This window comes from Chaetomium globosum, genomic scaffold (assembly GCF_000143365.1).
Source record: "Chaetomium globosum CBS 148.51 scaffold_7 genomic scaffold, whole genome shotgun sequence".
In the NCBI taxonomy this organism is placed as follows: domain Eukaryota; kingdom Fungi; phylum Ascomycota; class Sordariomycetes; order Sordariales; family Chaetomiaceae; genus Chaetomium; species Chaetomium globosum.
In genome coordinates, this window is record NT_165982.1 from 3228632 (window position 1) to 3255413 (window position 26782).

Here is a 26782-nt window from a genome sequence, read left to right on the forward strand (position 1 = left end):
GGTACCTAGATCCGGTAGGTGATGTGGGAGAGCGGGGTGGGTGTGTAGTTGGGGGAGTGTCGCGTGTGTGATATCCCGTTTACGGCGTCTCCGGGGGGCCCGAGGGACCGCGACTACAAAGTAGACAAACTATGCGGATTGTAACGGAGATCATCGTACATACATAGCTAGCTTAGCCACGCGCATGGTGACGCTGTGGGTGCGGCGCGGTGCTTTGCCGTTCCTCACGTGAGGCTTGTTTCGCGGCGCCCTTGGGTGGTAGATAAGACTGGCACAGCGATGGAGCTCTGTGTTTTGTAATTGTTGCTCTAGTGGGCCAGCCGGTCGGAGCAAGGGGTTAGACGGAATCTACTTGTAACCAAAACCAACTTCTCCCTTCCCCTGAGCCGTCTGAAGGGCCATTACACTTCTGTCTATCGTCATCCACCTTCCCGGCTAACTCAGTTGGCGCCAAAGACATCCAATACCTAGGTACCTATGGCAGCATAACATGAGACGAGTAAAACGTAAACTAGAATAATACAATATTAGGTCTCAATGCTTTTCGTACTGGAACTGTGAAACGGCTCTCTCGCCTACCCAACCAAAGCCTTTATTTCGTAATTATCCCCGGCCCAACCACAATCCGGATCCGTGTGTGTAAGCTTTTGTGGATAACAAACCGGGGACCATATTTGGTGATCCTGTTGCACAAAACGGGTGGCTGAGGATACGGTACGGCGGGTCAATGACAGGGGCTTATTGGGCCCACCAGACTGGGCCCAATGCAGCGTTTCTCAGGGCACAGAGGATCTCCTTTCTTCCAGTTACATCAATCAGACTGTCAGACAATTGCATCACGAAATGAAGCCTCGTATCAGTGACCTTGCTTGCACTACGTTGCGCGCCCTGTTCAGAAGTATCGCTACTCTGGCTGTTGGATTTCCAACAGATCCTGTTGCACAAAACGGGTGGCTGGAGATACGGTACGGCGGGTCAACGACAGGGGCTTATTGGGCCCACCAGACTGGGCCCAATGCAGCGTTTCTAAGGGCACAGAGGCTCTCCTTTTCTTCCAGTTACATCAATCAGATTGTCAGACAATTGCATCACGAATTGAAGCCTCGGATCAGTGACCTTGCTTGCACTACGTTGCGCGCCCTGTTCAGAAGTATCGCTACTCTGGCTGTTGGATTTCCAACAGATCCTTGTCCCTGGCTAATACGAGTCTTCAATATGGAAAGTGAACCCCACAGATCGGTGGTATTCATTGCTGCCGGGTAGGATTGTCGCTATTCCTTCCGGCTTATGGTTGGATCTCTAACTAAAACCTTGGTCTCCATGCTCTTACTTGTTCTATTTTGTCATCCCGACTAACAGTGCTACGCCGCAACAAAACATGGCTATCCCGCCGACGCTACGCCACTGTCCTGACTGCCCTAACCTTGTCACTACAACACATTCGTCGGTAATCAGAGGGTCCAATACCCATGACTAGCGTACCAGATGGTCCAAGGGGAACACAATACAACATACAACTGGGCAACGTATAGGCATTTTCCTCTGTTATTAGGTGACCATTGATCTTAGTATCTAGTTGGTACTCACGGACTTTGAATACTATGTATAGAATTTATTCACTATCTCTCTTTGGAGTGAAAATGATATTAGTTAGCAGGACGGAATCCACTTAACTAATCTTTGGATCTACCAAAGTGGCACGGAAAACCCACTCGCCACCTATACAACTCGCAGTCCCGACAAACCGTACTCCCCGTGGATCCGTGGAGTCTTGGGATCTCGTTGCGGCGCAAGGTCTCTCTATCGATGAAACATAGGCCCTATCCATTGCCTCGGCCATGCTCAAGTCACAGAATCTCATCTCCGCCACGGCCCGAGTGTTTTGTCTTCATGGCCCGGACACTGGGCCGTGACCCATTGTTCATTCTCAACTATTTTTGTACGCCCGGGTTTTACGGCACCACTTGTGACTGGCGGTCTGGGTTTTCAGGGTGGGTATGAACAGCTTGAAACCTCGCTTTCGGCCGTGCCTTTCTCTTGACGCTGCCGGCCGGCTGGAACTCCATAGAGCAGGATGAGTGCGTCAGTCTAGCCAGTCTCGCCAGCGCGGCAGCGGTTGCCGGTTTACGAGAGGATTGCGGCATCTGGTTTGACACTTGGCCGACGAGGCCATCTCGAAGGACATGGAGATGGGCCTTTGGGATGATATCTCCACACCAAATTGCGTATATAAAGCCGTCTACTTCTTGTTGAGTATCATCTTTCCATTCAGCATCACTCACATCATCACATTCACATCAGACAGCAACACCACTTCCCACACACTTTCACTTGGTAACCACCCCTAGCCCAAACCTCCACTTCCACGTTGTCAATAACTTACACAACGCACAGAACACCAACAACCGTCACCATGCCCAACCGCGGAAAGTGCACCAACAGCATCACCAACCCCAACTGGACTCAGTGGAAGAAGGCAAACCCGGGCAACAAGCTCAACCCCAACATCGAGAAGATCGCCTGCCCCTGCCGGGCCTTTGTGGCCAAGGACGCGTCTAAGCCCGACAAGAAGTGCACCTGCAACCACGACAACAAGCTTCACATGCCTTGAGCCAGTCGAGAACGACGGGAGAGGGGGATTGTGAGTGGTTACTTGGCACGCTGGGGGAAGCTATCACCCGCCTGCTGGTCAGGGGTCGTGGGTGGGTGTGCCAGCTAGCGATTATCGCGGGTCGATGGGATGAGGATAGTAGTAATACACTGTGTACACCGGTTTAGTCTTTTCTGTATCGTCCTCCGTTGCTTTTCTCGATGGTAATGCGACACTGAATCACAGACGAGGGTATAAGTATCTCTTCCTGGACAGACTTCCTAGTGTCATTCCCAATCATTTGGTGTTTTATATGACAACGAAACTATCCGAGTCTTCAGGAAAATGCATATTTGGTAATCTGGCCGGGACCTTACTGATTTTATCATTGTTAAGGTGCACCGTGTAAACTGTGAAAGTGTCATTAACGGCGAGGGCAAAGTTGATCTCGTGGTTGTTGATAGCCAAGTGGTGGTCGTATCTATGGACAATACATGTACCATGTCACGTTAAGAGCGGTAGTGAATTTGAGACTTCTAATTTGAGATTTAGGTATTTACCGACCAACACAGAGTACGCCGCACTCGCAAAATGCAGAAAGTTTTTTAAATCAGCCTGCCTCACCCCCAAGTAGCCCGACGCTAGTCTACCCTCTCAATGATCTGCCGCTCCGAAGAGTGCGACGGCGCCCGGGACTGCCCTGCTGTGCCTTCCGTTGTCGATTCCAGCGTCATACCAGACGCCTCACCAATACTCACCAGGTCGCTGCCGCCATCCCCATCCCCCTCCACACCCGATATGGAGCCGCGCCGAACCCTCTGCACGGTAACCTCCGTCGTCATCATGACCGACGCCCCCGCGGGTTCCGCGAGCTCCACGCTCGGCCGCGCGCAGGACCGCACATGCACCCTGTTCCCCATCCCACTGCCGCCGCCGCCGGCCTGACTCTTCCAGTTCCTCCTCTGCTCCCCATCGAGCGTCCCCATGCGCACGCCGCTGCGGTCGACGGGGGTGCGGTCGTAGGAGCTGTCGTGGCCCGAGGTGCCGCCGCGGGTGATCTCGACGAGGCGGTTGAGGACGCTGAACTCGAGCTTGAGCTTGATGCTGTAGGCCAGCGCCTTGCACGACGTCTGCACGTCGTACAGGCCCGCGTACTCGAGCGCCAGGATCGTCACGTCCAGCATCACCACGATGATGTTCACCGCGATCAGGTGCGTCATCAGCCACCGCGCAGCGCTGCCCCGCGCGCCGCCGTCCATGCCCCCCCCGCTCCGCGTCCGCATCAGCTCGACCGTCTCGTGGATGTACAGCGCCGAGATGATGGCCTCCTGGATGAAGAAGAGCGTCACCTGGACCCGTTCGTAGACGGAGTAGGGGGCGACGAAGGGGTCCGGGTTGCTCGAGTTGGCCCCGTAGACCATGACGGTGATGGGGATGTGGCAGATGATGGCGTTGGTGATGATCATGATCAGCACCATGCGTAGCCGGCGCTCGTTGCGCAGCACGAGGTGCAGCCGCGAGTACAGGACGACGGATTGGCCCGTCACCATGCAGCACCAGCCGACCACGATCATGGTGACGTAGAGCCAGTTGGGGCAGGGTGATTGGAGCGCCTTGATCAAGAACCCCACGGCGTACGGCACGATGCCCCCTGTGGCGACGACAAAGCTCCAAAAGTAGAGGCCGCTGCGCCGCTTGAAGGTGGCCATGATGATGAAGGCCAGTTCGCCAACGTTGTAGAGCGCCACGCTGATGAAGACGACGATGATGGTCAGCGTCGTGCCCGTGGGGACACTCTCCCGGGAGATGCCATTATCCTTTGGAGCCATGGCAGTGAAAGGCCCTGCGCTCCGTACGGTTGAGACTGACAGTCGAAATAAACCCCCTTGACGAAACGGGGCGCGAAACCGGGCGTGCCCCGGTGGTTGGTATCAGAATAGAAGACAGTCGGGAGGTTGAGGAGCCGCAGATTCGGGCGGGTAGTTTCTTTGATATCATGGTCAGAACTTTTCTCACGAGACAGACATACATGGAAAGGTGCAGCAAAAGCTTGCCCCTTTTCGTCCCATGAAACATGATGCCGGGGTATCGAGAAGCTTGTGATCGCCGTGGCCCCAGCGCCTTAGACAAACGATTGCAAAAGCACAATTGCCCGAAAGCGGGTTAGAGCCAGCCATGCAACCATTATGCGAATTTTTTGATCCAAGGAACCCAGGCTGTTGGTTAGTGCGAGGGGCGAGCCCCCCGTTTGTGCCTCACCGGTTTCAGGGGCGCCACCAGTGCTGCGTCTGCCTTGAAGATCCCCGAGGTCAGAGCACCATGGCGTCGGAGCTACTGGAATTCTCCGTTCCAATCGACTCAAGTCTGACGGAAGGCCCTGGAGGCGCTTTAGCCAATGAACGATCCAGAAGATCCGAGAGTTCAACACTCAAGAATGGATCAGAGAGAATCCCAGGAGAGATCCCGAAGATCCAGGTATCTCCGAGGGTATGTATTTGGGGAAAGGGATAGTATATAATCACTCGTTACGGAGGACCCTGGTGGTTTCTCTAGCTTACACCAGAAACTCCAGTCCGCTACTGACCGAAGACATGATTGTTATATACACGGTAGGTACCCTTTGGCCATACCGAATCTAGCACCCTTGTTTGCTTTCAGTCCGCCTGAACTCTTCTAGAGTTGAACCCAGGAGAGATTTGCCACAATCCCCGCGGCTCGGCAGTCCTGTCACTCACCTTGGCACCGTGGATGGCGGTCCATCGAATGCTGGAACGGAACCAACTTCGGCGCTGCACCGATTGGTCTCTGTCCTGAATAAGACCACTAAAAAAGCTAAAAGCTTGACTGCAACAGCCCCCGTCGCCGGTGCCTTGCCCCTTCTGGCCAGTCCCGCTGAGAGCTTTGGGTATTAACGTTGCTGGTCTGGTCTTCAAGATTGGCAATCCGCCTAGTTCACTTTAGTGACTTCATCCAAGACTGCTAGTAGGGTATGTATTTTCGAGATTGAATTGGAATGGTTGATGTCCCAGGGGGGCAAGCTTAAGTTGTACGTAACCGACCAGTGCTAAGATGTCAAGGGTATGTATCTGTGAAGGTCTTCTTTTCTGGTGAGACTTGGTCGGAAATGAGAGCCCCTGTGTCCGGATCCGAAGCAGTGACGGGCCCGAATGGTTTGCACCCGACCTCACGAGCAGCCTTGGCGGGGAGTGGGATCGCCGATTGTCCATGAGGGGACTGACCAGCACTTAGCGTACACTAAATGCTAGCCCGAGGGCTGGGAAAAAAGAAACTACTTTGAGGGTTTCTTGCCCAACGCGCGACACGTGGAGTCTTGAACCCTACGGGACCGTCTGGGGAAGTGGGGATGTCGATGGCTCTTCGATGGAAATGTTCCATTGTTCCATTGGATCCCAGTGAAGCGGAGTGGGCCTGGTGTGTTATGCATACCATGCATTAAGAAGGATATGTCTCTCACTCACGGGTTATTCCGCGAGAAGTCCGGACGTTACTGGAGGATGTCTTGTCTGTCGTCGAGAAATTGACCTACTTCCCTTCCATCACGGAGCTCTCGGCGGGAGGGGGCAGGCTGAACCCTCTTGGGAAGGACAACGGCGGACGGCAAGGGCGAGAGTATGGGCTGTAGGTTACACAGTAACGATGGAGGGAGCAGGAACTGTTTGAACCCTTAACAAATTAAACGCCGCGCCAATGCCGTGATATCCAGCGTCTGCTCTAACGAAGCAGATGGCCGAGTATTGTACACTCACTTGCCCATCCTTCCCCAACCGCCCTTCATCCACACCCCCGACCACCAAACCAACCTTCCTTCACCTCACCCCCTCCCCTCCCCCTCCCCCTCGTCCATCTCAACATCGGGATCCACCTCCGTCCCCAAATCCCTCTCCTCCAAAAACCGCCTCCCCACCAACCCATCGGGCAAATACACCTGGCGCACCCTCCCATCCCTATAATTCGGCGGATACTTATACTCGGCCCCATAGCCCATATCGCGCATCAACCTGGTTGGCGCATTCCTCAAATGCAGCGGCACGGGCAGGGCGGCCACGCCCGGCTCCTGCAGCGCCGACAGGGCATTATTCAGGCCCCTGTAGGCGCGGGTGCTCTTGGGCGCCAGACACAGCGCGACGGCGCAGTGGGCGAGCGGGATGCGCGCCTCGGGCATGCCGATCTGCTGCGTGGCCGTGTAGGCGGCAGTCGCGAGCGGGAGCAGGGTGCTGTCGGCGAGGCCGACGTCTTCGGACGCGATGACCACCATGCGCCGCGCGATGAAGAGCGGGTCTTCGCCGGATTGGAGCATGCGCGCGAGGTAGTAGAGGGCGGCGTCGGCGTCGGAGCCGCGCACGGATTTGTGGAAGGCTGAGATGGTGTCGTAGTGCTGGTCGCCGGCGCGGTCGTAGACGAGGGTTTTGGTGAGGGCCGCTTTGATGGATTCTTTGGTGACGGGTTCTGAGTCTGAGGAAGGGGGGCGGTTGGTGAGGGAGAGGGCGAGTTCGAGGAGGTTGAGGGCGGTGCGGGCGTCACCGTCGGCGAAGGAGGAGAGGTAGCGGAGGAGTTCTTGGTCGATGAGCGGGGATAGCTCGAGGCCTTCTTGCTCGACTTCTTGTTGAAGGGCGCGGAGGAGGATGTGTTGGATGTCGTCTTCGGTGAGGGACTGGAGGGTGAAGGTTCGGCACCGGCTGAGGAGCGCTGCTTGGACTCGGAAGCTGGGGTTTTCTGTAGTCGCGCCTATTAGAGTGATGGTCCCCGCCTCTACCGGCTTCAGAAAGACATCCTGTTGCCCCTTGTTGAACCTGTGGATCTCGTCGCAAAAGATGATGGTCCTCCGCCCAGTCAGGCCCAGCTCGTTCGCAGCCTCGGCAAACAGCTTCTTGCACTCAGCCACCCCAGTGCTCGTGGCATTGAGTTCAATAAAGCGACACCCCACGCGGCGCGCGATACACCGCGCGATGGTTGTCTTCCCGGTACCCGACCCGCCCCAGAGGATCATGCTGGGCACGCGGTCCGACTCGATCAGCGAACGCAGCACCCCGTTCGGCCCGACTAGGTCCTGCCCAAAAACATGATCGAGTGTGTCCGGTCGCATGCGCTCGGCGAGAGGCGCGGTGCGGGCGTTCTTAGACCGTTTCGCTAAGGGTGCGCCCGACCCGCCTGTGCCGTCGGCCTGCCGTGGGTCGGTTACCGGTGCCGCGGGCCCCTCCCCACCATCACCGTTTCTTGTATCTGTCGGGGAGCTGGTGTATCCCGGTCCATCATCATAGCTCCGCTTGGTACCGGCTTTCGGCCCAGCATTGCCATTGCTCTGGATTGTAGCCGCTCTCGCGGCCGTGAGCTGTCGCTTCGCGGCGGGGGTCTGGAAGAAGGTCGAAGCGGACCGCTTTTTCTGTGTCGAGCTCGGTGGTTGGCTTTGAGTGTTGCTCTGAGTGTTGTTCTGCGAGTTGCTCTGCGCGCTTGTCGTCGGAGGGGAAGCGGTCGGCTCCTTTGAATCGTCGAGGAGGAATGTCTGGCAGCCTGAGTCGATGTGGCTATTGATTTCGGTGGCCTTGACGCCCCGGTCGCAGATGGGGCAGACCACCATGGTAAGAGAGGGAGAGCAAGTCGGTAGCCAATGGCAAGAGTATGGGAGTTTGTCCAAGAAGGGGGGTAAAATGGGAATCTGTTCAGCCAAAATACTTGCAAGCCAACATCCAATGTCAAAGAACAAAGACGGGTTGTGCGGACGCTCAGGCGCGGATGTTTAATTGACCCAAACGCGACTTTTGGCCCCACTCTGCAAGGTCGCGGCCCGCCCGGCAGAGCCAGTGCTGGGATCAGTGTGGGGTCAGCTCCCGCTCCCACCCCGCCCCTCTTGAGATCGGATTGCCATGCTGCAAGACGGGATGGTCAGGTTTCAGGGTCGAGGGAACCATGTAAAGGACCAGAAAGCACACCTCATCAGCTCTGACAGAAAAGTTCAATCGCAATAAAGCTAACGTCATTCATTATGCTCGTCCAGAAACTCATACATCTAGGCAAGATATAACTATCCATGATCTCGAGCAAAAAGGCAAAAAGAGCGCTACAGCAGCGCATTAACGCCATTCTAATGCACCCAGCAAACGCAATCCCAAGCAATTGCATCGCACCCTCAGTAGAGCGGGGTGTCATCTCGAAGCATATGTCTCGAACCAAACCAAACTTAACTGTGCATTCCGCACGACGACGCAGAATAGCCCACATCCACGCCATCCCTCCCTCTTTCACCCACCCACTCAAACCATGAACGACTCTCCGCAACCACACTGTTCCTCTGCAATAGTTGTTAGCACTCTCTCCCTCACACACAAAAAATCAGACAGGAAGAATAGAAAACGACTCACTAATATTCGGATTCCGAAAAACAAACCTCTGGCTCAACTTATCCTCCACCCAATCCATCTCGCTCCCCAAAATGCTAAACAGCGCCTTGCTATCAATCAACACCTTCACGCCATCCTGCTCCACCGCCTCGTCGAACGCCCCCGGCCGGTCCACGAACTCGAGGTGGTACGCCAGACCCGAGCACCCGCGGTTGCGCACGCCCACCTTGATCAGCTTGGGGTCAGGCTGGTCGAGCAGCGCGCGGAGGTGCTCGATCGCGGCGGGCGTTAGGTTGATGGCGGCCTTGCGCGCGCGGAGCCGGGAGCGCGGGCGGGTGGTGCCGGTTGGTTTGGTGGTGGCGGCGGCGGGGGTAGGTTCTGGTGCTGGGGGTGTTCTTGTTTGTGCGGGTGTTTGTTGTTGTTGCTCTTGGTGTGCAGAGGGAGTTGGTTGGGAGGTTGAAGACGAGGGCGTCGCGGCGAACTCGGGCTTGGACTGCTGCGCTTCTTTTTCGGAGATGGAATTGCCTGCCGGCTCTGGCGGTGCGCCCTGCTTTGGTGACCTCGTCTCGTGAGTCCCAGGCATGCTCGGGTATTCTATCGGGGTTCCGATCGAGGAGTTGGGAACGGTGACATTGCGCGGGCCCGGTGGTGGGTTGGAGGGCAGGGTGTAGGCTTGGAAGGCGGCGACGAGGGAGGCGGGTGTCGTGGAGAACTGCCGTTGTCGCAAGAAGTTGCGCCGGCAGGAGAAGCAGACGGTGGCCGCTCTCCTCGACAGCAAGCTAGGTGCACTCATCGTGAACTGTGTTTTGAGGAACTGCGGGTGGCGAGTCACACAAAGATTGGTGGTTTGGCGAAGTTCCAATCATCCTGGGAAGACCGGCAATTTTGTTGATTTCAAAGGCGAAAGCAGCGCATTGCCATGACATGATGCCAAGCCTCGGTGCAGCCCGGTCGCCGCCGGACCAATGAGCACTTCGGCATTAGGAATCGTCCCGCAGGCCCGCTGCGCTCAAAAGTTGAGGACTTCCTCGGTCCAACCATCAACCGAGATTCAGGGCCAGGAACAGCTGAGCTGCGATCTCCAATTCCACGCATCACTCACTAGGAATCATTCCACTACCATCAAGACAGCCCAGAACGAACTCATCCAGTCCACAATGAGGAAGAATTAATTACCACTACACAACCCCCCTCCCCTTCAATCCCCAACCCCCAACCTTGACGATTGACACCCCTCATCACTCATCCATCATTCCTCCGCCGCTACCAACCCCCTCACATCTCCCACCGCCGCCCTCGCCATCTTCTTCAACAGCGTCCTCTCATCCGCCTCGCGATACTTTTCCCAACTATCCAGCCCCTCCTTCGCCTGAATACTCAGCGTCTCATAGCCCTGCTTAATCACCTCAGCCACCTGCAAGCTCGTCAACTGCGAGCCCCCACTCCCCACCCCCGCCGCCGCCGCAGCAGCAGAACCCCCTTTACCGGCCCCCTTCCCCGCATCGCCCCCCTCCACCAGCATCGCCTTGTAGTGCGTACTCACACTAACGAGGGTATCAATCGAGTTGCTCGGGCGATTGGCCAGGTTGTACGTGCCGCGGAACTTGACGAGCACGTCGCCGGTCTCGACGACCTTGTAAAACAGATCATCGTAGGCGGCGGGGGTGGGCAGGAAGGTCTCGCCGGCGGACAGGCCGAGGGCGAGCAGGTTGACGACGTGGTCGAGCAGGGTGTCGACGTGGGGCAGGTCCTTGAGGTCGGTGGCGTAGGTGGTGAGGAAGCGGACGAGCGAGAGCAGCGAGCGGAAGAGGTCGGCCCAGTGGTAGGCCAGCCGCGTGCGCGACCGCGACATGTAGCTGATGATGCGCAGTAGGATGCCCACGCAGAGTGTGTATAGGCCCACGTCGAGTCGCCGCCGGAGGTTGTGGTTGATGGCGTCCAGCATCGTGTCCATGACTGCGGTGGCAAGGATGCGCTCCGTCCGGACGAGCGGGAGGTAGGGCGAGCGTTGCCGGCAGAGGCGTACGGGCACCTTGCTATCTTCGCTGCACATGCGCTTACAGAGGATCGGGTCTTCGATGAGCAGCCGGAAGACCATTAGGTTGAGGTGGCAGTAGAGAGTGGTGCGCTGCGAGAGGTGGGCGTGCTGGAGGAGATACGACGTGAGGGAGATGAAGCTCGCGAACGGCTGTTCTTCGCCTTTTCGGGCGCCCAAGTAACCAGTTGGAGGCTGAACAGCTTTTTCGCATGAGTGAATTCGTAAGTAGCGAGGAGTACTGTTGTTTTTTGGCGGGTTTGGGGGTGTTCATCACCATCCAGTCCACCAGTAAATGGTACTCATGTGGTGTAGGGGGGGGGGGCATACAGCTCGGCAAACATCTTCTTGGCCGTCTCGGCATCGTAGACGGGTTTTGGTGGTGGCTTGCCCCCAGGAGCAATAGCCCCCAGCCCAATTTTGTTCAGCGTGCCCGCCAGCGTCCACCCTTCGGGGAGGTCCTCTTGAACTTCGATGTACTGCGCCCTCAGCCTCTGGCATGTCTGTCCGACGCTCTTGACAATACCCCGAATCACCCGCTCGTTGACGAAGTCGTTAAGCCGCATCTGGTACGGATTCTGGAACTCAAACTTGTTGTAGTTCGCCAGCAGCCCCAGTAGCATGAACGGCGACGTTATCTCGTGGGTTTCGGATAATATTTGTGATTGGACACACTGTGACTCGTCAGCTCAGCAACACACCCGCCAGTCCACTACCAGGCCACTCACGTTGATTATCGCCGGAAACAAGTCCCGCTGGATGAAGTAGGTGAGCAAGCTGGTCTGGTATGCCCCAGACGTGACCGCTAACGCCACCTCTACAGCCCTATACTGGAGGTCTGCCATGTACGTGCAGCCTGCCCGGCTCCCTACCCGCGACTCCTCCTGACCGACATGGCCTATGCCGTTCGGGCAGCACTCGTGTCCCGCGCCCCTCCCATTCCGGATGAGCGACTCCAATGCGCCGACAAACTCGGTGAAGACGGTGTCGATGTGGTCCAGACCAGCCAGCAGCTCGATGATGTCGGAACTTGGGTTCGTGTACTTTTTGGCGAGGACCGCAAGCATAAAGGTGCTGAGGTTCTGTCCAGAGCCAAGTCAGCTCTTCAGCCCGTGCAATTGGTGCGCATATTCCGTCGTTTTTGCTCACCTCTAGCGCGTGGAGGTCCGCGCGGCCAGACGGGTTGCGCAGTGCAGCAATAGCCTGCACGAACAGCTGTCTGGTCTGATGTTGAAGTTGGAGCAGGTCATTGGGCCCTATCTCGTCGAGAATCCGACGCAGTGATGACCGGTCGGGTCGAAGAATGAAGAACTCCTTCCAAAAGCCCGCCGACCGCTCTGCCTCGTCTGAATCGTCCTATTGTCCCAGGCTACCAGTTAGCGCTGGCTCGTCAGATGGCATCTGGATCATCGTATGCGCATAGGCTCGTCGATATTTTCGAAGGGAAGGGGCACTAACCTGTTCAAACAGGTTGCGACATGTCAGCGACCCGATATCCCCGACTTAACCTCTACAATGACACCCGGCCGCCCTCACAGGCTAGCCTTCCAGCAAAGACCAGCCATGAACGAAGGGAAGCGCAAAGGAACGGAACAGCTCAAACCTTGAATAACGCTTCATACAGGCGGACTATCTTTGGTTGGAACACCTCCGGCCGAGGCTGGTGTGTGAGAGGAGAGGGCTCCATGTGGGAAGCTCGAGCGGTACCGGGACGGGAGTGGGATGTCGGTGGTGTCAATGCAGGTCGAGAGCCAAACCACTGCGCAAGCCGCGCCATCGATAACGGACGATAACGGCGAGTCCACCGCAATATTTCCCACTGACAGGGGGAGGAAGGCTTGGCAGCTTGCCGGTCGGCTGGTTACAGTGTGTAACCGATTGCAATAGGCACGGTGTTGCTAGATGGCGATTCGATCGTCTCTTCTTCAAAACTAGCTTGAGGCGAAGTGGCAATAGATGATGCCGTCTGAATTTGTGAGGCGTGTAATTAGTTGGAGGGACAGGGAGATCCAAAGTTCAGAAAGAAAGCACACGTGGTGAGTTGGAAGTCCGGTTCTCAGCCGTGTCCAGGCAGAAAGTACGAACGAAGTCAGCACACAGATTCACATGCCAATGGCTGCTGCTGAATGCTGCTCTTCGATAGCCCCACCACAAGCGGCATGGCCCCGATTCAACACATCCGCAAACATCACCCCCAGTTCCTGGATAGGTAGACACAAGCATGCCAACCAGCATGAAACATTGGCTCGTGAGGGCAATGGATTATCTCGGTATCTAGTGTACCTTCTAGCGGCCCACCTCCTTGTTGAAGATCGCGATGAGAAGCCACGCCTTGCAGCAACCCTCGTCCAATATCCCCTTCCCCCTTCACCCTGCACACCACCAAAGACGTCCTCTACAGCCAAATTAAGGCTCCCACCTCAACAGGCGGGCAATCTATAGTCTGACTCTACTGAAGCCCAAAGCCACCAGTACGCCCTGTTCAGCTCTTAGATATCCCGCAACCCCTTGCACCATGTTTCTGTTTTCTCCAACCCCTTTTCTCTAGCAACCACCACCTACCACATCTCCCACCGGTCCTGAATGGAGCTGTTGAAGAAGTGCCCTCTCACAGGGCTACCTGGCATGCGCCAGACCACCATTAAGAAAGCACAAAATGGAATAGAAAAGGGTCATAAAATCGTCCAGGCCAATGCATGCCCCGCAGATATGCTAAGAAACTGGAGAAACTAAATGAGAAGAGAGAAACAAAAAAAAAAAGATGATGAAAAGGACGAACTAACCCCGAGTTCGCCACACCAACACCAGGCCGCAAAAAAGAGTGCACACCAAAAAAGCAAACACCCACCGGTATCAGGCAAGTATCAGTTAGTTTCGACGCGCAAGCATCAATACGGCATGCAGCCCAAAGCTCGCTTGAAGAAAAAAAAGACCCCCATATACCAACACCACCCACCCAGCACAGCAGCAACAACAACAACAACAACAACAACAGCAACACAGCAACTACCCTCCTAAATCCCCCAACTACCTCTCCGCTCCTGTACGCCCCAGGCCGACGGGCTGATGGCATTAAGATCGGGATGCTGGCGAGCCCACTCATAGATATACAGCTTGAGGGCCTTCCAGCGCTGGCATCGGTCCTCCTCCTTGACGCCGTCCTTAGCCTCGCTGTCAAGCATGAGGTGGCCCCTAACGCCAGACTTCTTCCCCGTCGTAGCAGCCGCAGCCCCATCCATCCCACCGTCCTCGCTCGACCCATCCCCATTAGCCCCCCACAAAGTCTCCATAAACTCCCGATCGCCCTTTTCCAGCTCCGCCACGGGGATGCGGCTGATCTTGGCCAGCTCGCCGTCGTACTGGCGGGCGGTGGCCGGGTAGCCGAGGGAGAGGTAGTTGTAGACCTGCGAGACAAAGTGCTCGTCGAACTCGGCGGCGATCTGCTCCTCGCGGTCGGCCGCCGCCTTCTCGCGCTTGAGCTTCTCGTCTAGGTTCTGCAGGTTCTGCAGCATGTGCAGGCCCTTGGGCGCTTGTGATTTCGTGCGGTGCTCCGGCACCATGCCGGGTACGGAGTGTGTGCCGCCACCGCTGCTCGCGCCTCCGTTTGGTAGGAGTGAGGCCGGCTCCTCGCTGAGCGTCACGGTTGGAGCGGAGGTCAGGCCGCCTCCGAAGTCGCGCGAGAAGGGGTCGTTGGCGTTGTTGTGGGATGCGGCCGGGGCCGGGGTAGTGAGCATGGTTAGGCGCTCGGCGGGGACGAGTTTCTCGGACGGATTTGTTGTGTAGCAATACCCACGCCACAAACCGTGCTCCCCTGTTGGGTCACGGTTGTGGTCCTCTAGGGTGGTGCCCGTGGCTACATCCCAGAGGTGGTCGGGTTCGAGCTTGGTTTGCTTGGGAGAGGGGCACCGCCGGAAAGTGAGGTCTTGTCCGAGCATGGGCGGCGAGGACTTCAGCCGGAGGCGGTGCTGCTGGCGGGCTCGTTCGAGCGACATGTCGCGCTCGGGGGGGAATGGCGCGAATGGGGAGCTGCGGCCGAAGCCGGTTTCAGCGGGGATCTTGGAGGCCGGGGCGTAAGGCATGTCGCCAGCTTTGCCGGGCGGGGCGGAGGGGATGTACGGCATGTGCCTTTCGCCGATCGGGCGGAACGCTGGGGATTCTGGGGGGAGATAGGGCATTGTCGACTCGCCGATGGTCGGGAGGGGTGATTCGGCGCGGAGAAGGGGCATAGGGGAGTCCCCGATCGGCCCGAGGGAGCTCGACGATGGCCGCCGTGATGGCCATTCTGGGGAGCTGGCGATGGATGTTCTTTGGGTCCTTGTTAGGCCCATGGCGTCGCTCGGTGGGCCGTCTATGCTCATGTTGTCAAGGTCCAGCGTGTCGATTCGGTCCCGCGACCTTATCCGATGCAGCAGCTGCGCATGCTCCTGCATCTCCTTGAAGGCCCAACTGATGTCCTCCTCAGACGAGTTCCTCCGGGACTGCAAGGGGTTCCACGGCCCTCTTGTCAAGGGCCGACCCCGAGGACTGTCGTCTTCCGAGCCCTCACGCACGTAAAAGTGCTCGGCACCGCCTATCCTTTGGCCACTGTTGGGAAAGGCGCTCATGGCCACCTCTTGTAGCTTCATCTTTGCATCGCGGGCAACCAGGTCAAAGACGCCGCCAGCAATCTCGTCGTCGCATGACTCCCGCCGCCCATGGCCCTTCTGTGCCAACGCCTCCTCCGAGGGTGGCCCATGGTCGAAACGCTTGCGGGCTCTCGGCGCATAGATGTGATTTGTGTAAGGGGTGATGTCTGTCCTGTCGGTATGCTTGGTAGCGGGGCCCTCGTCGCCTGCTCTTTTTGCTCGGCGCACCGAGGACTCGACTAGTTGAGGGGCGAATTTCCGCTTCTCCCGAGTTCGAGTTCGGGGCGGCGGTGACAAGGACCGTGGGGACGGGCTGGGTGTAAGCTCGCCGGCGGGGATCGTCTTTCGGTATCGTTCAAAAGTGGTCTCGATCGGGATAGGAGCAAACCGCGCCCGCGGCCGCTCCTTTACATTGGCCATGCCGGATCGTACCTCGACGCTTAGAGCAGTTATACCATAGGCGAGAAGACCAGACGGAGAGTCGGTTATGGTGCCGGTCGGTCGGTCGGTCGATCGGTATCGAATCCGCGGCGGGGATTTATTTTGGTGTTAGTTGTTGTGATTCCGAAGCAGGCAAGTATTGTCTGGTATAATTGGGACTCTTTCGGAACTCTTCGGCCTGTTTTCGGTCAACTCTTGTCCTCTTGGTTGCCAACCACGTTTTGGAATGCTGCGACTCGAACGAAAGGAGAGTTTTGACGAGTGTCCAGTGCCGGCAGTGCACACAAAGTGATTTTGTATCTTGACCGATGTGCCAGGGACCAGGATGTGGGGGCGAGCAGTGGGAGCGGTCACAAGAGCCGAGGCGGGTATCGCAACATCGCTAGCAATTCGCGCTTGCGCTTTATCGCTGCTGACCAGGGCCAGGTGGGATGGTGGTGGGGTAAAATTGGAGTACCTGTACCGTGTGAACTTTGTGCTCGTGTTCCTTCCTGTCAACGGCGGTGGAGGGTCAAGACACGACAAAGGGGCGCACACCCCAGACCAGATAGGCACAAGCAGGGCAATTCGACGAGTTGGGAGCGAGTCTAATTTGGACAACGAGACAAGTGCATAACTGGGTCCTTTCTGGGTCTTTGGTCCTTATTACTTTGGGCATGAGATGGCAACGGATACTTCCTCGTGCTGCGAAGCCACCGTGCGAATACCTTTATGAGCACGGCTTCTATACCCCTATTTCCTGGGGGATTGCTTCAGGGTCTGAGCGGGGAGCGCTGCGGCTTCTTGTCACTGTCACTCGGCGTCAAGCTGCCACGAAAATGCCCTGACATCATCGGAATCACAGTGTCAGATGCGGCGAGTTGACGCCCCAATTGTAGATCAACTGCAAACTCCAGGTCATACGGATGGGATAACCATGTCTTATTCAAACAACCCAGGGTCCTCAAAGAATCCCCAGAAAAAGAATCTTCTATGTTGAATTCGCGATATGGAACTTCTTTGACTTGGTCCAGACCGCCGCCCATTTCCCCCAAAAATTTCCCGGGGCTCGCCCGACGGACACCCGGACAAAACTCACTTCGCTCTCAGCCACAGCCACGATTTTTAGTCAAGTGACAAACACCCCCAGCATTGTGCGCTCGACTCGTCGGGGTTACGAAATTAAAACAGGCAATATGAGCATCCCGGTTCCTCGAGACGGTGGAGACACAAATCAGCTTCCACTCCTCATCATGCTTTCGTCCACGTTGCGCCCCTGGGGAATCGGAGGATGCACAGTCTGGACAAACACTAACTGACATTCGCACAAGAAAAGGGACAACTCACGCGCATGCTCAGCGCTCCATAACTAACTATTGCCACCCTGTTCGATGAGAGCTGGATGACCCAGCAGGCCAACCCAACCTCTTCCCACTGGTTAAACCGGGCGCTGATGGCTCAAACAAAGCCTCACTATTGACACCAATGTGGGTTCAATGCCTCGCTTGGAGTTCTTGAAGGCGGGACGGTCCGCTGGTGATGGTCTCGACCTTGGCCAATTCACGCTTCCCTTGACACAGTATCAAATCCCTTCGCTCTTCGTCTTATTCACATCCGCGGAAAACCCATGTATGTATCGGTACATGCAAAATAAAATATCACGCTTCCAAGGCATTGGATGGCGAATGTCGCAGCACGCCGACCCCCGCGGGGAGCCGGGGGCCGGTGAGCTGCTGCCGGGAAGCTAGTTACCCCATACCCCGTGCTCACCGCTCCCCCCACCTCGATTGCGGCTATCCAAACCATCGACAGCAAAGGTTCTCAACGTGGCAGATCTTCGTTGACAGAGAGGCATTCGCCTCCGGGGCGATGTCACCGGCTTTCAGTGCCAACGCCACCTCAGAGCAGCGGCCCTAAAAGTCGCCCTTCATATCACACATCGGGTTTACCGATGTGCTCATGGCGAGCAGCTTCGATACACAGTCTTCGAAATGTTTGCCGCCAAGTGTGTGATTAGACAGTGACTTGTAAGCCACATGCAGCACCACATCCTCTCGTGATACCACCGGATTTCGCTCATTGGATCCGGCCTTCAGAACCTGAAGCCAATGCGCGCTTCCTTCCGCACCCTCCGCTGACCGCTTTCTTCCGCTCCCTCCAAACGCCCAGCGCTGTCGGCAGTGGTCCGATAGCTGCTGGCGGGAGCGGATAAGGTAAGCGGGATCCCATGGGGCTGTCCAATGGATAGAATCCTCCGTACACCACCTCCCGTTTGCTGTTGCGTTGCAGCTGCGGGCTGCGCAGGGAAGCTGGTCATATGGGCACTTACTGGAATGGGATTCGTTGTGATAGGTTATCTCGAATCGCCTTCTGCTCCGTGAACGGCTGTCCTCCCTCGAAAACAACAGTATCTGGGAGAAAACTTGCACTGCCAGGATTTGTCCACTTTTACCCCGGATTCTTGGCTTCCTCGGTGTGCGGGGAACGATCGAGGAACCAGGGGAGGAACACACCGTCTGCAACCTCGAGAGTCTCGGTCTCTTGGCAACCCGTCCCTGCCGGGATTATTCCACACCGTTGCTCTCGTTCTCCGGGCCTAGAATCGCCAACATGACCAGACTTGGGTGCAGGTTCAGGTCGTCAGGGGCACTGACGCGGCCTTCGGATGTTGGTGTGACAGAGGGTTCACCGAATGGTCTGGTCGTTGCCGACTGGTAGCCAACCTCCCATCCGTCCCAAGCGAGTACCCATCAAATTCGAGGCTCGCGAACACCGAGAAGAACAGGCGTGTTCAAGATATCTCTCATCTGCAGGCCATGAGACGATACTTGTCTAAGTATGAGTGGATCTCCTGCCCATGTCAAGTCTGTCCCAAAGATGTCGTATACGGGAAGGAGCTTTGCCATGGTTTGCTCTCGAAAGCTAGCGAAAGTCGAGGCTCCGGTGTTAGGTCTCTGGTACGGCCCGGGTACTGTAGCAGATGGTGTGTGGTGGTGCTGGGACGCACGGCATCATCAAAGCCTTGCCTCTCTAGGTTACGGAGGAATGTCCCACCAAGCATCCCCCGTGACCAGCTGTAGGCACGACGCTTCCTACGAGAAGAAGATGCTTGTGGAATACAAATACCCATTATAGTGTATCGGAATTATTATTTAATGAGAAGTTGCGAACTCCATTGTTAGGTTACTCCTCCTTTTCTTGTCCGTAGATATAAATCTCAGAGTCTTTGTCTGTTCCTCACCCGCTTGTCTTGAGTTTCTTTTTCTCTCAAGACTCACATCCTCATTGCGGCTACTATCTATCCTCCCCACCCTCCCCGGCTCAATTCTGCCTGTCTCCCGCTCCCTATCTCTCTGTTAGTTCCCACCTAATTCCAGAACCAAGGAAGCATTTACATTTCCAGCCCCCCACAACATATCTGCCTCTTCAGCCGGCATGTCCCGTTATACCTATTATACATTCTTCCACATATTCTCGCTCATCATTCCCATTCATGTGGAATCCCTAAACTGAGCCATGTTTAAAAACCTTTCTCGATTAAACCATATGTCATCGCATTGTCTCCTCCAACAGCACGTTTTCCCCATCGGCTAGTAGTAACAACACACAACATTACCGCCGGTGCTACAAGAGCCTCCACGTGCCATACTTTAGGTAACTCACTCAGCAGCAACAGGCCGGAAATCAAAGGACCACTAGTGAAACGAGACTGCAATATCTCTATTGAAAGGTGTATGTGCCGTCGGGGAGGAGAAAGACAACACTTTAGTGCCATACTGTCCGGCTTGATGTCGGCTTGCTGGCCCAGGCCTGCCATCCAACCTAACCTCGCGGTTGAATACACACGGAATGGAAACGACTCCAATGCCATAAACACGGCAAGCTGTAAGACCCGAGAATCAACGTAATCTATTTTTCGAGAGCCGTCACACGCGGGACATGCAGGTACCCAACCCAACGCCTTTCGTCCGAAGGAGGGCATCATAGTGTTGTCATCCTATCCCGTCCTATTTCGCGCCGCCCTCTGCATACATATTCATTGTTTCTAGCCAATTTATTTGGGACACAGGGCGGGAAGCAGCAGGCGAAGCCCGTTGCGCGAGTGTTTGCCCATGATAGCCGTGGAAAAGCCGACGATAATATCCGGGCAGAAAAAACTCATTCGGATAATGGACGGGGAAGAATGGAGCAGTGGGGATTTACCTTGTGTTGTGGCACTGCTTCATTGATGAGTCTTCGAATTCACGTCGCACTTCGGCAATCCAATGTAACTCTGGGCAGTTCCTGGATTCCTGTGCGCGGGTCTGGAACCGAGACCGGGTTTATAGCCAGCGTCGAGAACAATCCATGAATCCATCGGTATTCGTAGAGTTGTATTTTTCGGAAGTGCTGGCCGGACACCTCGGTCCATGAGGTCAGGAATTGTTTTCTGACAAGTTGACAACCCTGCAGGTTTTCTTGCCGAACTTACAGGGAGCCGCAAGATCGCCGACGGGGATGGATTTGTCGATTGAAACTCGGGCCGTGATGTGCTTGGTGTTTGACGGCATTGCGGCCAGTTGTTGGTGATGTCGCCGAGGGCCTTCAATATCCCCTCTGGGGTGACATGGTTGTGTTTCGCTCGTAGCTCGCTACCGAAATTATGAGCTTGAACAATTCGAGGCCCTCTCGCTGTTCGCCTCAACCAACTGCCCCTGACAAGGTCGCGTCACTCGCGTGGCGTGGGTTACAATAAAGACGGGGCTGTCCGTCCCGCCGTGCACAGACATCCAGACCGACATCCAGTCCGGCATACCTATCCAATGCTGGGACGACCAAGCCTGCACGTTTCGTGTGCAGTGGCACTTCGTTGAGGTCGATGACGGGGTTATGATGATGACTTGTCCACCAATGTGTTAACCGATGTCCTGGGCTTGCCGCGATATCCGACAAACCGCCCGCCCGGCAGCCTCCCGGATTGGCGCCCTGAAGCGGCAATGACGGGCAGCGCCCGAATCCCGGCACAGGGGCTCTGTAAGAACCTGAGACTGGGATGGTTGGATCAGAGATGCCGCGGGCCTGCGGCGTGCGATTGGAAATATGCCAGCGAATTCCCGTGCCTGGAAAAGCAAGTTTTTCTGCCTTGGCTTGTGTGCATGTTCGAGTAACTAACAAGGGGTCGTGTTGGATGAGCTGATGGGATCGAGCTGAGCTGGATCGATGAAATCTCTGGGAAACGAGGACTTGCAGGGGCTTCCCCGGGCGGTTGCACCCGCTGAGAGCTAAAATTGGGAGCTGCGAACGCCACCAGCAGCCAAAAGCGCAAGAAGAGAAGCTCGGGTCACCAAATGCTTGTATGGAGTTCCATTAGTTATACCTGGTCAGGTTCGTGATAGGGGCAAGAAGGAGCCTCGAGGTCAAGCGAGCCCATAGGTTCTTGGGACTTTTGAAAATGGAGATGGTGTGGTGCTGATGCTCAGGCGACCCATCCTTGCCATCCTCTCTGATGTGTGGTGGTCACGGGCGACATCCGAGAAACCTGAGAAGGCAGCAGCGCTGAGCTTGGAAGCCGTTGAAAAAGCAGCACCGGGCCCCACCGTGCCACCCGTCAACGCTCCCGCCGTTCTCAGCCAGAGTGTCAGGGTCAGGGCGCCGCTGCCAAACTCGAGATTAATAAAACGAGATTGAGAGCCCAGGAACGATGAACCACAGCTTGACAGGCCAATACATAATTCCCGGCTTGGCTTTCCAGGTTTCTTCTATTTGCCATGTGCGGATTTCACATTTGCATTCCAACCCGGAAATCCATTGTGCTGTTCCTATTCCAACCCCCGATCGTCCTTCTTTCTTTCCTCTCAGAAGCGTGCACCGCGCTTGCCGATTCGGTCCCATCGGCGGGATTAACGGGACTAGCGCCGGCCTAGATCTTGATTTTCACCCACCGATACCCACAATCGCCATAAACACCCTGGAGCGCAGGCGGGTCTTCGACTCTTGGACCTGACGATTGACGACCGGCCATTTCCAGGTCATTAGCGATTCCACTGGAAAGGAGGAAGTCGTCTGTCCATGCCGTCGATATATCGTCCAGCGCTGGTCCCCTATCATACGCGGCTCCCACCAGCATGGCGGCGAGGTACAGCGTCGTCGACCAGGCCGACGACGGCAGTAGCCATCCCCCTGATTCCGCATCGCCATTGTCGCCCCTGTCGCACGCAACTTCGACCACTGTGGCTTCGCCTGCCTCGCCAACTTCCTCTTCGCCCTTGCCCTACGTGGCGTTGGCCGACCAGACATTCACCCCGCTGTCGATAGACACCAGCGAATTCTATCCTTCCGAAACCATGACAGAAGGGAAGTCGCCTGGCGCCCTCGAGGCCCGCAGGTTGTTAAGTACGTCTAAGAGCATGGAACATTTGAGGCGCACCGGGAACCTCAGCCGCAGCAGCAGCAACAGCACGGCCCCGGCTGCATCCGCTTCGGCAGGCGCCCCAACCATCGTGGGTGCCATGGTGGAATCGTTTGAGGCGCTGCATGCATCAACATCAAGCGCCACACTGGGATACGAGCTGCTCCGGTCAAAAAGCGCAGACCAACGCCCAGTGGGGCTCGTGTCGCCTTCGCCCACGATTTCACGCTCTCCGTCCGTCTCACGCTCCAGGTCCCCATCGCACTCTCCAGCGAAAGATGCATTGGTTCTAGACGCGGCCTTGGGAAGCGACGGTCTTGGCACTGCAGACCAAAAGACACCCAGTGCAGCCCAAGACAAAACCACCACAAACACCACCGTGCCGCAGACTGCCGCCGCAACGCCGAATCCTGATCCGTCAGCACCGATCTCGAGCGCCTCCCAGGCACAGGATGCTCCAAGTTTGCCTCTCTCGTCCGTTCCTGTTTCCCCCCCTTCTACCGTTGTCGCCGACACCACTTTGATTCGACCAACGCCGTCCGCAAACCAACCGCAAGGACGGAGCCGCGCCACCTCAACCCCGATCCGGCCGCCGATTGTTCGCACCTCGTCCAACGCAAGTCTATCCCTCAGCCACCCGGCGCCCGACCCCAACAAGCTGTCTCAAGCTGGGAATTTTCTGGGCAACATAGCAGCTCTCGAAGCTACCGCCGAGCGACTGTCTATGACAAGCAGCATCGAGGACGCCATCCGAGAGGAACACAACGAACTCAAGCGGTCCGAAAGCCGTCGGTCGTCGATTTTGCGTGCTCGGGCGGCATCGACGTCGGATAGCGGCTCGGTGCATGGGCAGTCTCAGCTTTCGGTCGCAAGTAGACAAAACTCCATTTTGGGAATTAACAACGCGGCGCGCTCAGGGGGTTATTCGCCGGGAGGCTTTGTCATGAGCCCGCACCATTCCATGTCAGCTGCTTCGGGCCGCCTCCGGTCGGGCAGCAAGGCAAGTTCGATTGGCATGCCGTCGCACATTCTGGAGAATGTAGACATGACCGGGGCGTTAGCAGACCTCGAACATGCCCAGGAATTCCGTTTCTTGCCGCGCCACGGGCCAGGTAAGGCCTCGACCAGGAGCGTCGCGAGCAGGTTATCGCTCGCGCAGATTGCCGAGCTGGAACATCCCACTACCTTGACTCGGGAGGCCCTTGACGAGGCTGACCGTGCCGCGGCAGCTGGGGAAACTTTAGATGTCGAGGACACGATACGCAACAGTGCCCATCAGTTCATCGAAGCCGAATTCGCCCAGGAAGCGAACGGGCCCGCGACGACCTATGATCCGCCCAGTGACCCGAATCCCCGCTTGCAGCTTCACCAGCCGGACGAGTACCAGGCCTACCAGCCGTACCGGCCACCCCATGCCGAAGATGATAGACCGACGACATCCGGGTCTGGCGGAACTTACGAGCAAGCCCAGGCCGCCTTTGGTGATTTTGACGGCGTACACTGCGACCCGGATACCGGAGATCTCGCAACTGATCTGGAGCACGGACGCTATGACGCCCCGTCTCGGCCTCGCGCCGCTCTACCCGCCCGCCCTACGACATACTTCGATCCCGGCACAGGGCAGCAGATGATGTTTTACCCCGCTCCTGTCCCTGCTATGCTTAACCTCCCTCCGAAGCTGTCCAAAAAGCCTAAGGCCCCGGCGCGGGTCGCCCACCGCTCCCAGGTTGTCAGCAGTGTGCCAAAGACAACCCGTGAATCTCAAGTCTGGCTGCCCGATCCTACCGAAGGCTTGCATAGGAGTAATGACGATGCTCCCTTCATGGGGGAGTTGCTCGGGGAACGCAGCACAGACGCGGACTTGACCCCACAGCCTTCTGGAATGGAACCAGAGAGACCAGATTATTTGGCACATGCCAGACATCCGTCGGAAGCGAGCACTATCCACCCACCTCCAGAGCAACGCGAACTCCGCCGACCCCAGCGTATGGCAGACGCTAATAATCGCAAATCCCAACCCATCGCTAGGGTCGACGGTATGCCTCCTCAGCTGCGCGCGAGCGCCTTTTTCGACCTGCCTTCCGAACCCCAAAAGATCGATATCAAGGACGGTTCCGCGATGAACACACTAGACAGTCTTCTAGACGCGTCCGCCGCAGCGCCTGTCAGCGCCTTCACCGACCACGTGTTCGCGGGCAAGCTCGGCGCCGAGGTGTATGGACCGGAAAAGAAGAGGAAGGTGAAGAAGACGAACCCCCCGCCGACGCCCACCCCTGGGCCAGAAGAAAAGGCCAAGCGCAAGACGCTTGTGAAGAGGAACTCCGCCAGCAATATGCTCGACGGAGTTGAGGACAAGCCCAAGCGGAAGACGCTCGTAAAGAAGAATTCTAACAGCAATCTCTTGGACGTGAATCCAGAGAAGAAGCGTGCCAGCCGGTTCTCTCTATTCGGTCCAAAACCCGTCGACGACGAATCCGATGACGACGCGAGGCCTAAGAGTGCCCGACGTAGCGTGGACGACGACGATGCCCGGTCTCATCGAAGCGCGTCACCCGACCAACGGGCTTCGAACGATGACGAAGAAACAGAGACAGAAAGCGAGGACGAAGAACCTGTTTACCAGGGGCCGCCCACGACACTTCTTGCCGAACTGCAGCTGCGCAAGCAGCAAGATAAACTACGAACTCGCCCGCTTCATCACACTGATGGCATGCGCAGCACCCTTCTCGAACTAGACGCAGTGGCCCAGGTGGAGCGGAAGGCCAGACACGGCAAACGGGTCATGCTTGCGTGGGAAGACCCGACGGCCACCCCACAGCAGGAGGAAGAAGACGACGAGGAAGTTCCCCTCGGCATGCTCTTTGCCGCAAAGACCGCCGCCCCCGGGGGCTCGACCCGGTTGACTATGGATATCAGCACGCTCATGAGCGAAATGCACCGCCCTCTCGGTTTGATGGAACGTCGCGAGATAGAGGAGAACGAGCCGCTGAGTCGGCGCCGGGACAGGCTACAGGGCAAGGTGGATGATCAAGCATCCACGTCACTGGCGGTGTTACAAAAGCGGATGAGCCATATGCCTGGCATGGGCATGCGGTCGCAATCCCGCCTCACCTTGCCCCTTCCCCAGCCAGGCGGATCCCGCGCCGGTTCTATGCTCGGCTCCCGCCCGGGTTCCGCTGCAGAAGGAAGCGAACCTGAGATCGAGGGCGAGACCCTCGCAGCTCGCAGAGCCCGGTTGGCAGCCGAAAACCCGCTCCCGCGCACAAGGCCGGTCAGCAGTTCTTTCTCAGCGGAACTGCTGAGAGAATTTGGCCCCGACGAACAGGGAGACGCCCAGAAACTCGGCGCCAACTTGACGCATAGCCGCGGCGCGTCCCGCGATACCAATGACGGTGGCGCTATGGAGAACGGCGGGTCTGTCCCGGAGGAGGAAGAGACCCTCGGCCAGCGCCGCCGCCGTCTCCAGCGCGAGCGTGAGGCGCGCGAGCGCGAGATGGCCTTCAGCACGCTCAACCGCGCAGCCACGCCCGTGGGGACGCGTGCCGACACGGCCCGCCCCGCCGCGACAGTTGGCATGGCTGGTGTTTTGGGCGCCGTGGGTCACGGCGGGGTCATGATGATGGATCCGCGCGAACAGGAACGCCTGAGGCGGGAGGCCGAGGGCGCCCGGCACCGGCAGGATATGGAGATCAAGATGGCTGCGATGCGGGCGCAGATGCCTACGAGCCTGACCGCGCCGTCGGTCGGCGGCCATACTGGGGGTTACATGGGGGGACGGTTCAACGATGGTGGTGGCGGGACTGGAGTGCAGTCGGGGTTGGGATATGGCGGAGGTGGTCTGTTGGGGATGCATCAGCAGCAGAGATCGAATGCATTCCTTGGTGCGCAGGGTATGGGCATGGGGCAGGGCGCGTACGGCGGCTCGACGCCCAACTTGGGCATGTACCAGAACGCTGCGGCTGCGAACATGAGCGTCAATACGCTGCCGCTGCCGCTGCAGGGGGCGGGGTATCCGATGCCGATAGGGGCTGGCGGCCAGGGGCATATGGATATGGTTGAGCGGTGGCGGCAGGGCGTGATGCCTTGATGGCCTCTCACTGGTATGACCCTCTAGTGCTTGTAAATGGTGGTTGTCGCCGGCCTGTACTGTGGTAATAGTGGAGGAAGATAGACTGTACGAGGGGCTTTCAGGGCGGAAACGGGTTGGGCGAGCTTGAACGGCCTCTTCGTTTCTCAGACGTTAGTTTTGGTCTTGGCATAGCATAGCGTTGCGAGGGCTCTCTTTTGTGTAGCTAGACTTGTAGTAACCGAACCATTTTTCTCTCGCTGTTGAAAATGGTTGCTGTTGATTGTGCTTGGGGCAGTGCC

General features: G+C 57.1%; 9 protein-coding genes across 9 annotated transcripts; 3 read left to right on the forward strand and 6 right to left on the reverse strand.

The window, feature by feature from the left end:
- Positions 1-2413: 2413 nt before the first annotated feature.
- On the forward strand, positions 2414-2611 carry CHGG_10596 (uncharacterized protein; the record flags this gene model as incomplete). The annotated part of the gene is made up of 1 exon (XM_001228522.1): positions 2414-2611. The coding sequence occupies one exon, from the start codon at positions 2414-2416 to the stop codon at positions 2609-2611; it is 198 nt and encodes a 65-aa protein (XP_001228523.1).
- Positions 2612-3231: 620 nt separating this feature from the next.
- CHGG_10597 (uncharacterized protein) lies at positions 3232-4419 on the reverse strand (the record flags this gene model as incomplete). Its single annotated transcript, XM_001228523.1, has 1 exon — positions 3232-4419. The coding sequence occupies one exon, from the start codon at positions 4417-4419 to the stop codon at positions 3232-3234; it is 1188 nt and encodes a 395-aa protein (XP_001228524.1).
- Positions 4420-4909: 490 nt separating this feature from the next.
- Positions 4910-5551, forward strand: CHGG_10598 (uncharacterized protein; the record flags this gene model as incomplete). The annotated part of the gene is made up of 2 exons (XM_001228524.1): positions 4910-5077; positions 5444-5551. The coding sequence occupies 2 exons, from the start codon at positions 4910-4912 to the stop codon at positions 5549-5551; spliced, it is 276 nt and encodes a 91-aa protein (XP_001228525.1).
- An 871-nt stretch (positions 5552-6422) lies between these two features.
- Positions 6423-8186, reverse strand: CHGG_10599 (uncharacterized protein; the record flags this gene model as incomplete). The annotated part of the gene is made up of 1 exon (XM_001228525.1): positions 6423-8186. The coding sequence occupies one exon, from the start codon at positions 8184-8186 to the stop codon at positions 6423-6425; it is 1764 nt and encodes a 587-aa protein (XP_001228526.1).
- A 600-nt stretch (positions 8187-8786) lies between these two features.
- On the reverse strand, positions 8787-9739 carry CHGG_10600 (uncharacterized protein; the record flags this gene model as incomplete). Its single annotated transcript, XM_001228526.1, has 2 exons — positions 8787-8889; positions 8994-9739. The coding sequence occupies 2 exons, from the start codon at positions 9737-9739 to the stop codon at positions 8787-8789; spliced, it is 849 nt and encodes a 282-aa protein (XP_001228527.1).
- Positions 9740-10195: 456 nt separating this feature from the next.
- CHGG_10601 (uncharacterized protein) lies at positions 10196-12758 on the reverse strand (the record flags this gene model as incomplete). The annotated part of the gene is made up of 5 exons (XM_001228527.1): positions 10196-11222; positions 11312-11655; positions 11710-12063; positions 12131-12337; positions 12630-12758. 5 exons carry the CDS (start codon positions 12756-12758, stop codon positions 10196-10198), a joined length of 2061 nt encoding a protein of 686 aa, XP_001228528.1.
- A 1237-nt stretch (positions 12759-13995) lies between these two features.
- Positions 13996-16026, reverse strand: CHGG_10602 (uncharacterized protein; the record flags this gene model as incomplete). Its single annotated transcript, XM_001228528.1, has 1 exon — positions 13996-16026. The coding sequence occupies one exon, from the start codon at positions 16024-16026 to the stop codon at positions 13996-13998; it is 2031 nt and encodes a 676-aa protein (XP_001228529.1).
- A 4199-nt stretch (positions 16027-20225) lies between these two features.
- Positions 20226-20576, reverse strand: CHGG_10603 (uncharacterized protein; the record flags this gene model as incomplete). The annotated part of the gene is made up of 2 exons (XM_001228529.1): positions 20226-20278; positions 20498-20576. 2 exons carry the CDS (start codon positions 20574-20576, stop codon positions 20226-20228), a joined length of 132 nt encoding a protein of 43 aa, XP_001228530.1.
- A 1554-nt stretch (positions 20577-22130) lies between these two features.
- Positions 22131-26501, forward strand: CHGG_10604 (uncharacterized protein; the record flags this gene model as incomplete). Its single annotated transcript, XM_001228530.1, has 1 exon — positions 22131-26501. The coding sequence occupies one exon, from the start codon at positions 22131-22133 to the stop codon at positions 26499-26501; it is 4371 nt and encodes a 1456-aa protein (XP_001228531.1).
- Between the last annotated feature and the right edge of the window lie 281 nt (positions 26502-26782).